Source organism: Mchenga conophoros, linkage group LG14 (genome assembly GCF_057382185.1).
Source record: "Mchenga conophoros isolate Kocher_MC1m ecotype Shallow Benthic linkage group LG14, M_conophoros_male_GT1.1, whole genome shotgun sequence".
NCBI classification, from domain to species: Eukaryota; Metazoa; Chordata; class Actinopteri; order Cichliformes; family Cichlidae; genus Mchenga; species Mchenga conophoros.
Window position 1 is genome coordinate 26,984,997 of NC_140539.1, and position 10,072 is coordinate 26,995,068.

Here is a 10,072-nt window from a genome sequence, read left to right on the forward strand (position 1 = left end):
CTACACAGGTTATGAACAAGATTTTTTTAAATTTTCATTGTAAGTGGGCTAAAGAAGTTCATTAAAAGTAGTCTAACATAAATGTAAATGCAGTAATTTGATTATTTTAATAAACCATGTAACTTGGATGGATTCGATGCTGGCGTGACCACAGTGCATACGCCTAATGTTGCTCACAGTGGTTCAAGGGACCGCTCAGGGAGTTTGTGTGTTCGCTCAGATAAATGAAAAACTAGAGGGAACATTGTGAACAACTGCTCGACTTCCATAAAAGTTTGGAAGTTTGCCCTGTTCTACCTCTGAACTAGGCCATCCCTTGGACTGTCCCTCAATTCTGCTTTGCCCTCAGGACACTCTTCCCCACTAGCGTCTCCCCTTGCCCTTTGCAATCAGCTACCTACCCATACACTGGATTTTTTGACACCTCAATTGTTTTATTTTCTGTTTCAACTCAATTTTAATAATAAGAATAATTTTAATATGGCCTTTTTGAACATGAACCTGTAACAGTCCCTTTTCAGCCACCAGTTTGTAACAGCAGTCTTCTGAGGAAGAAGCGGCTAGCAGGTCCAGCGGGCATGTGGTGCAGAGGTTAGCCGGATAACTCGAGGCCAGTCAGTTAAATCGAACAACAGATCTTTGTTTGATGTCAGCAACATAAGGACATACAAGCCAGGGCTCCATGGCTCTACTCCAGCTGTACATACATTTGGTAGGATGGGTAGGCGCCTGTGCCGGCCTGTTAAAATGGCAGCATGTAATGGCTGCCACAGAATACTCACACACCCAGTAAGAGACTCCCCCAGCTACTACAATAGCAGGACAACCCCCCCCCCCTAGTGGTGCTATAACACAATAAGTGTTGTTATAAACCTTGGTATAAATTGAATACGATTTTATGTGACTTGGGCTTCATTCTTCCTTTATGACACTTATAAACACAAAAATAAATAAACAGAACACAAAAATGTTACTCTTCAGCGATTTTTTTGCTGATAACTAATTAACTCACAGTAGTAAATAATTAAGTTACTGGATAGAAAAACAAAATGTCTCAAATGGCAAGTCATTTAGGCCCCACCCATACTCACCCTTCTTCCTTAATGGTTGGTGTGCAAGATTAAACAACACAAAATGTCAATAAAAGAGAATGACATAGAAATAAAACCTAATGACTGGGATCAGTGATTCAGAAAGCTGTCATGAGAACCAATTTGCTCTTGCTTGTTTTGCTGTCTTGCTACTTTACCTCGGTCATATCTTTTTCTCAGTTTTCTCTCTCATGTCAGTTACAGGGACAGTTTGATCTAAATGGGATGTACAAGACTGGAGATGTGGTTCTAGGGGGACTGTTTCAAATCCACTTCTTTTCAAGTGTTGCTATTCAGTCTTTTACTTCACAACCACAACAGCCTACTTGCAGTGGGTAAGTATGACAGGAAAACAGCATAGAAAAAGAAAAAAAAGAAATGAAAACTATTGTTATGGAAATATGGGTTTTTAATTCATGCCTAAGGTAACTGTACTTTTCAGTTTAAAATCGTTCAGGATAAATGCATGTATCTTGAATTATAAATTTATATTTGTTCATCAAAATATCCTGTTAATTGTTATTCAGTTTCTTTATTTGCCTATGAAAATAAGTAATTTTGCCACATGTTAAGTATCTTAGATAAATATCTATGTTGAGGAAAATGTATTTTTTCAATAATTAACCTTTTCTTGTCTTAGTGTTTATGCCCTAGGATTTAAGCTCGCACAAACCATGGCCTTTGCTATTGATGAAATCAACAGAAACTCAAACCTGCTACCTAATGTGACTGTGGGATATACTCTCTATGATAGCTGCCAAGAACTTGGAATTGGATTCCGTGCAGCATTATCATTAGCCAATAGTCAAGAAGAGAAAATTATATTAAATGATACATGTTCTGGAAATCCTCCAGTCATAGGGATTGTGGGTGATCCGTCCTCTACACCTTCTATTGCCATCTCCAGCGTCTTAGGTTTGTACAGAGTACCTATGGTAAGTTTTCTGCTTGACCATGTAACAGTTTTCTTTGATTGTTTTCATTTAATAGCAAATGTAGAACCACTTGTACAAAGCAATGCATGACAAAGTTAAAAAAAATGTTGGATATCACTGCGTATAGTCTCTATTTTTAACAGGTGAGTTATTTTGCCACATGTTCCTGCCTGAGTGACCATCAAAAGTATCCATCCTTCTTTAGAACGATCCCAAGTGATGCTTTCCAGGTGAAAATCTGTCAACAAAGTTAAAATGGAAAAGCTAATGAATTCTGGTTAAAGAAATTACCTGCTTTGCAACAATATACTTTTCAGTTACAGTTTTTTTGTATGAGAAAAAGCTAAATTGTGACCATAAAGCTGTGGTGTGCATTGGAAACTGATGCAAAAATAATCATGTGGAAAATTGTTCTTGTTTCTTCATTTACTCTTAGGTACGTGCTATGATTCAGATTCTAAAACACTTTGGCTGGACTTGGGTAGGTCTGCTTGTCACTGATGACGATTATGGACTTCATGCAGCCAGATCCTTTCAGTCTGAGCTGAGTCTTTCGGGTGAATCTTGCCTGGCCTACACCGAGGTTTTGCCCTGGAGCAAAGACACAGATGAACTCAGGAGGATTGTTGATGTGATGAAAAAATCCACAGCTCGGGTTGTCATTGTCTTTGAACATTACAGTCGCGTGATAAATCTTATGGAAGAGGTTTGGCTTTACAAATCTTTAATTATTACTAGTTTCATAGGTCTGAATCACAAAAGTATATTGTGTGAAACATGTATTACATCCTATTTGAATGAGTACAGAAAACCAATCATTCAGTTGAAGATGAATAATGACTTCAATTGCATGATAATGTCACTAAAGAAGTTGTAGTTACAATATCACTTCATAGATGGTGTAGGTGTATGTATGCTATTAGGTTTAATCTAATTCACAGGTAGTGAGGCAAAATCTAACTGGCATACAGTGGATGGCCAGTGAAAGTTGGACAGTAGCAGTACCTGATGTGCTCCAAACACCTCAACTTATGCCATACCTGGGTGGTACACTGGGCATCGCTATTCGTCGAGGAGAAATACCAGGGCTCAGGGAATTCCTGTTACAAATACGTCCTGATCGACATCACAACAATAGCTATGGAAATAGCATGGTGGGAGTTTAACTTTTTAATATACTAGTTGGAAGAATCATATATTTTCATGATGTGTAAAAAACAATATTAAAATATTTCAGGTGAACCAGTTTTGGGAATTTGCCTTTCAGTGCAGATTTGCACCAGCTCCAGCAGGCTGGCTGGAAGGTGGAGGTGCAATATGCACCGGACAGGAAGATCTGAAAAATGTGGACAATGAGTTCTTGGACGTTTCCGACCTGCGGCCTGAGTATAATGTGTACAAAGCTGTTTATGCACTGGCATATTCGCTTGATGAAATGCTGCGGTGCAAGCCAGGAAGAGGGCCTTTCAGTGGGAACAGCTGTGCCACTTTGCAATCACTGGAGCCTTGGCAGGTGTGATATCATTTTACACTCTGTTTATAAATTCTTTGCTTTAAAATTACTTTCAGGATAGAATTTACCACAGAATTTAACATGTAGGATTAAATACAATGTGATAATATTAACTATGAAAAAGCTGGAGTGAGCTCAACAGATTTTCCGCACTCCCCCCAAAAATTAGCAGTTGATATATTTAGATCAGAGGCATGTATGCATGAATCATTACTAGTGATGTAATATTCTATTTGACTATTTAATACTGGATGCCATACTAGGTAACTTTTCACCTCAGTGTGAAAAGTAATTTATTTATTATACTTTCCTTTTTAACAGCTTATTTATTACTTGGAAAGAGTGAACTTCACCACTCCATTTGGTGATCAAGTGTCATTTGATGAGAATGGTGATGTGGAGCCAATTTATGATGTGATGAACTGGTTGTGGCTCCCTGATGGAAGCACTAAAGTTCAAAGTGTGGGTGAAGTTAAGGGGTCAGGTGAAGGTGAAGAACTCATACTTGATGAAAACAGAATCTTCTGGAACTTTGAATCGAAAAAGGTTAGATATGAGTTTTAAAAGTTAACTTTTGGCATATGTCCAGTATATATCAGTGTAAAAGCTAATTAACTCATAGCAAAGCTATTTAATTTCATCCTATAGCCACCTCAATCAGTGTGTAGTGAGAACTGTCCTCCTGGTACCCACATGGTGAGAGAGAAGGGGAAACCCCAATGCTGTTTTGACTGCATCCCTTGTTCTGAAGGAAAAATCACTAATAAGAGCAGTACGTATTTTTCTTTTTGCATGACATATTTAATTTCATTATTATGAAGAATAATATGCATTTCACCAATGTTCCCTTTTGTATCAGACTCCTTGGAGTGTACCAGTTGTCCAGAGGATTTTTGGTCAAACCCCCAGCGTGACCACTGTATTCCTAAGAAGACAGAGTTTCTATCCTATCATGACCCTTTGGGCATTTGTTTGATGGCAACCTCCTTACTGGGAACATTTATATGTGCTGTTGTTCTGGGGATCTTTATCTGCCATCGCACAACACCTATAGTTCGTGCCAACAATTCAGAACTTAGTTTCCAGCTATTAGTGTCACTTAAGTTATGTTTTCTTTGTTCATTGCTGTTTATCGGACGACCCAGGCTATGGACATGCCAACTCAGACACGCAGCATTTGGGATCAGCTTTGTGCTTTGTGTCTCATGCATCTTAGTAAAAACCATGGTTGTTCTGGCTGTGTTCAAAGCCTCCAAGCCAGGAGGGGGAACCAGTTTGAAGTGGTTTGGTGCAATGCAGCAGAGAGGAACAGTTCTGTTTCTTACATCTATTCAGGCAGCCATCTGCACTACGTGGCTTGTCTCTTCCTCTCCAACTCCACATAAAAACACCCAATACCACAATGATAAGATAGTGTATGAGTGTGCAGTTGGGTCCACTGTTGGTTTTGCAGTGTTATTGGGCTATATTGGCATGCTGGCTTTCCTCAGTTTTCTAATTGCATTCCTGGTGAGGAATCTCCCTGATAGTTTTAATGAGGCCAAGCTCATCACATTCAGCATGCTGATCTTCTGTGCTGTGTGGGTGGCCTTTGTTCCTGCTTATGTCAGCTCACCAGGAAATCTTGCAGATGCAGTGGAGGTGTTTGCCATCCTGGCTTCAGGTTTTGGACTTTTGATCACACTGTTTGGACCCAAATGTTACATAATCCTGTTGAGACCAGAGTTGAACACAAAGAAAGCTGTTATGGGTCGTGGCGTTGAGTCATAAACAGTTCACTATTTTCAAAAGAATGGAGAGAGAAACTTTTCTCTTTTCAGTTTTTCTTAGAGACGTGGCATTGGACTGGGTAAAGAGTTTTTTAATAAACAAGTGACAACGTATGAATCAAACCAATGTTCAATTATCAAAATTTTTGAGCAATGGTTTTCCCACAGAGTCCCATCTGCATGAATATTGTAAACATTTGCATCATTTAACTTGTAATGCTGTGTGTGCCGGGTCCTTTGTCACCCGAAGAAGGTTCTTGCTTTGGTCATTTCAGGCTTTTGTTTCTACTTTCTGCAGTTGATGTAGTTCTGTTGGCCTCATTAGGTTGTGGTCTCAGCTCATACTGGGGTGGTTGTCAGCATTGCAACAAAATTTGAAGTGGAAGGAATGAGAATCAACTACTCCAAGTTACAGGCAATGGTTTTCAGCTGACAAACCCTGAAGTGCCCAATCTAAGTAAGGGACGAGTTGCTGCCAAAAGTGGAGGAGTTTAACTCTTTAAAGCCGGTTGGAGCGGACACGCTCCATTTTGCGTAACTATTTTTAAATTCTGGTAGCACTGCAACCACGTAAGCTAGCGCAATAATTTTTTTTGCATATGAAACCAGAAGAGTTGTACTTACATCTTATGCCATCAGCTTGTCCTAGGTCACAGTTTCCTTCCACATATAGCTTTGCAAAAACTGAATAAAAAGCACTTGCAGCAACAAAAACATAATATTCCAGAAACACGCTTTGCCGATCCGATCAGCTGTTCATAACACTTCCTATGTCCATCAGCGTGAACTATCGCATGTCCGCCATGACCTGCCCGAAACCGGAAGTGACGTCATTTTGCAGAAATGTAGTTTTTTACCATCAGGGCCTCATGAGCCTATACTGGTGTTTTTAAAAGTTATCTTTGACTTTATGACTTTCTGTGTCGTTTCTGGGATGCTTAGGACTCATATTGCACTGCTGGAAAAAGTTTATTTTGATGCATATGCTGTTATTTTGCAAATTTGCACTCTAATATTTTTTTTCGTTTTTCCTGCAGTATATGAAAATTGGTGTATTTCAAAAATAAAACTATGAAGACACTCAAAATAAATTTCCTGTGGTGGGAAACTATTTTGTGCAACATTTTTGTATTTAAAGTTTTGAGGGATAAGCCTCTTAAATTTCTCTAACTAGAAATATATGTTAAAAAAAACCAAAACAATTTTCAATTTTTTTGTAGTTTATTGCATTTTTTTTGCAATTTATGTAATTATTATGCACTTAATGCAGACATATTATTAAAATTTGGGCTATAATGGTTGTATTGATGTATATCAACTTGAAATGCTCCCAACAATGGCACTACAGCATGTAAAAATATAATATAAGCTCTGGCGGACTTAGTTCTATGGTAGGTCTTAAAGGGTTAATATCTTGGGGTCTTGTTCAAGAGTGTGGACTCACCCTGTCTATCACTAGTGATAGACAGATTGGGGTCATGTCTGCAGCTATGGTGACACTCCATTGGTGATGAAGAGAGTGGAGAAAGACAGCAAACCTGTTGATTTTGCAAGTCAATCTATGCTGTGACCCTTACCTGACCAAAAGAATGAGACTGCAGATACAAATGGTGAAAAAGAGTCTCCTCCAAAGGGGGGCTGTGCTGTCCTTTAGAGATTGGGTGAGGATTATAGTCATTCAAGAGGGACTCAGCCTAGAGCTACTTCTCACCCACATCGAAATGAGCCAGTTTGATTGGTTTAGGAATCTGAATAGGATGCCTCCTTGGTGAGGTGTTAAAGGCATGTTCAGAAAGAGGCCCCAGGGAAGACTCAGGATATACTACAGAGTTTATATACTTTGGGGGAAATACTTATTTGAATCACTACTGAATTTGTAAGTTTGCTCTCTTCCAAATAAAGTGAGCAAACTTACAATCCAGAAAACACATTACTTAAAAGTCATACATTGATTTGCATGTCAGAGGATGTACTTCCTGAGGCAGCTGAAGAAATTCAACCTGCCAACACGGACGATGATGCAGTTCTACACTGCAATCATCGAGTCCATCCTCACCTCCTCCATCACCGTGTGGTACGCTGGAGCCACTATCAGGGACAAACAGAGACTGCAGCGTGTTGTGTGCTCTGCTGAGAAGGTGATTGGCTGCAGACTCCCATCTTTGCAGGACCTGTACACCTCCAGGACATTGCGGCGTGCAGCTCGGATCTCAGCTGACCCTTCTCACCCTGGACACAGTCTGTTTGACCTGCTCCCCTCAGGCAGGAGGCTCCGGTCCATTCGCACCAGAACCTCTCGCCATAAGAACAGTTTCTTCCACTCTGCTGTTGGACACATGAACAATAACCATATGACTGTTCCCACCACTAACTGTTGAAATCATGACCCTACGCTGTGTCACTGCATCATTCCATGTTTGGCACTGATCACCACCTGCACTCATGTATATATCTTTCTACGTAGCACTCTTAATTCTTATTCTCATGTATATATCTCATGTATAGCTCATGCACATATCTTTCTACGTAGCACTTTTAATTCTTATCCCTACTTTTATTTTTTCATGTCTATTTAAGTGCTATTTATGACACTATTTAAGTGCTATTTATGACACTATGTTTGCACTGAAGCACCGCAGCAATTTCCTAATGTTGTAAACCTGCTCAACATTTGGCAATAAAACCCCTTTCTGATTCTGATTTCTGATTCTGATGTCACTGAGTGAAAAAAGTATTTGATCCCCATGGCTTAGGTCTTGGTGGAAAAAACCCTTGTTGGCAATCACAGTAGTACAATGTAGTCAGTCACCAGGTTTGCACACATGTCATGAGGGATTTTGCCTCACTCATCTAGGTTCAGAGGTTTCAGCTTTCTCCACATTTTCTCTAGAACTTATTCTGGAGAGTGGCTAAGACACTTCATGACCTTAACCCTCTAGACTCAACCAATGTGTCTACACACCATATCTTCTTATCAGAAAAACACCTCCAATTTATAATGTTTCCACAGCTATGGTTGAATGTGGGGGGTGGTAGAATTTCGTGGTGGCATTTAGTGGAAGCATTGCTGTCCTTTTTTGACACATTGCTGAGCTGCTCCATGTTTTCTCTGTGGCAGGTACCCAAAACTGAGAATGTACGTTTAATATACGTTTAAGCTAGCTAGTCCTGAGATTGTGTATCCTGAGTTTTTTTTTCTGGTACACAAGCTACCCTCTCCTGTGACTGGGTGTCCCGATCCTGTGCTGGCTACTCCAGGAACTCTGTCAGAGTTTCATGTTTCATAAGTCAAATGTATTTCTATTGCACTTTTAACTCATAATGGAAATATGCTTTAAAACGATGGGAGTCCCCAGTCTTCCACAGACAACTGTTTTACTGTGTGATGATTAGCTTACTCCTGTGCGAATCCCCCCTTTCTGCTGTCTTCCCTGTGGCAGTTTCCCTGGTACCAATTCATTGAAACTATGTCTTGTGTCTTTTGTGTACTGGCTAAATTTGGGCCTTCTTTGTTTGAGGTTGTCCTTATAGCCTAAGTTTCTATGCCTGAGCTGGCCCCAAGATAATCTCGAATAATATTTCAGGCTCAGGTTGTGTTCCCGCAGTCTTATATCCTGACATCCTTTCCAACATTAGAACCTGAGCTGCCTGGAAAAATCTTTGTACTTTGTATTTGACCTCAGCGGTCTGGCCACTTCTCAGCCTTGTTTAATCTTCCAGGTTTGAAGCTGGGCTACAGAACAATTGGCTTCACTTTCCATCCTGGCCACTAGAGTGATTCCAATTTACTGTTGGCCACCAGGTTGATCTCACTGGGGTTACCCCCATGAGAACATATGCCTTCTCTGCTTGCCACAAGTTTAACCACGTGAATGGACCCATCCATCACCTATATGTAACTCTGCCTTCACATCAGGCCACTTACCTACTCTATTTTGCTGTGAGCCTTTCTACTACTTGACCACCTGAAACACCGCTCTCTCCACTGGCCACAAGTGTTGCCTCCAGAGCTTAAAAATCAGCCACCAGAAGGGTTCATCCTCATTGCTGGTCCTCTGCTAGACCACTTTATCTGTAGCCATGTGCCCTGCCTTGCCATTGACGGTCTCTGTCGCACTCAGCACCTTGGCTGCCTGAGTGCATCTGGTTTAGCTTCAAATGGCTTTTCATCACTACTACTGAACATCTGCTCAACTTTCAAAGAGATTCCTCTCCCCTGTTCTACCTAGAAGGTTGTCCTTCTGAAATCAACCATCCCTTTGACATCCATCAGGATAGTCTTCCCCATCCACTAACTTTTCCAGTCTCCTCTTGCCCTTTACACTCAGCTTCTTAAAAAGCAACTAAATTTTTTCGACACTCTAAATGGTTTTATTTTCTGTTTCAACTCATATTTGGACTTGAAGTTTTTAATATGGAGTTTTTGAGCATGAACCTTGCTATGTATGAAATAAGACTGTAAATGTTGTGGTCTTCATTCTTGCTTTATGTCACTCGATAAATGAAATAATGAATAAAAATAAGTAAATAATAAAACACAAATAAAAATTTTATGATGTCAATCCTTAAGTGTGTGTGTGTGTGTGTGTGTGTGTGTGTGTGTGTGTGTGTGTGTGTGTGTGTGTGTGTAGGCCGGGGGGGGTGATATCTAATTGACTCACAGTAGTACTTAACTTCATATGGATACAAAATACAAAAACAATTTCAACTCTTTTAGGCCCCGCCCACACTTCTCCTTCTCGGGTGGTGTGCAAGACTAAACAA

The 10,072-nt window shown here is 40.1% G+C and overlaps 1 protein-coding gene across 1 annotated transcript; it reads left to right on the top strand.

Moving 5' to 3' along the window:
• Positions 1 to 1,277: 1,277 nt before the first annotated feature.
• Positions 1,278 to 5,309, top strand: LOC146559930 (extracellular calcium-sensing receptor-like). The gene is made up of 9 exons (XM_085244377.1): positions 1,278 to 1,426; positions 1,732 to 2,026; positions 2,170 to 2,256; positions 2,463 to 2,732; positions 2,968 to 3,180; positions 3,264 to 3,539; positions 3,861 to 4,085; positions 4,188 to 4,311; positions 4,399 to 5,309. The coding sequence occupies exons 1-9, from the start codon at positions 1,317 to 1,319 to the stop codon at positions 5,307 to 5,309; spliced, it is 2,511 nt and encodes an 836-aa protein (XP_085100503.1). The 5' UTR covers positions 1,278 to 1,316.
• Positions 5,310 to 10,072: the final 4,763 nt, after the last annotated feature.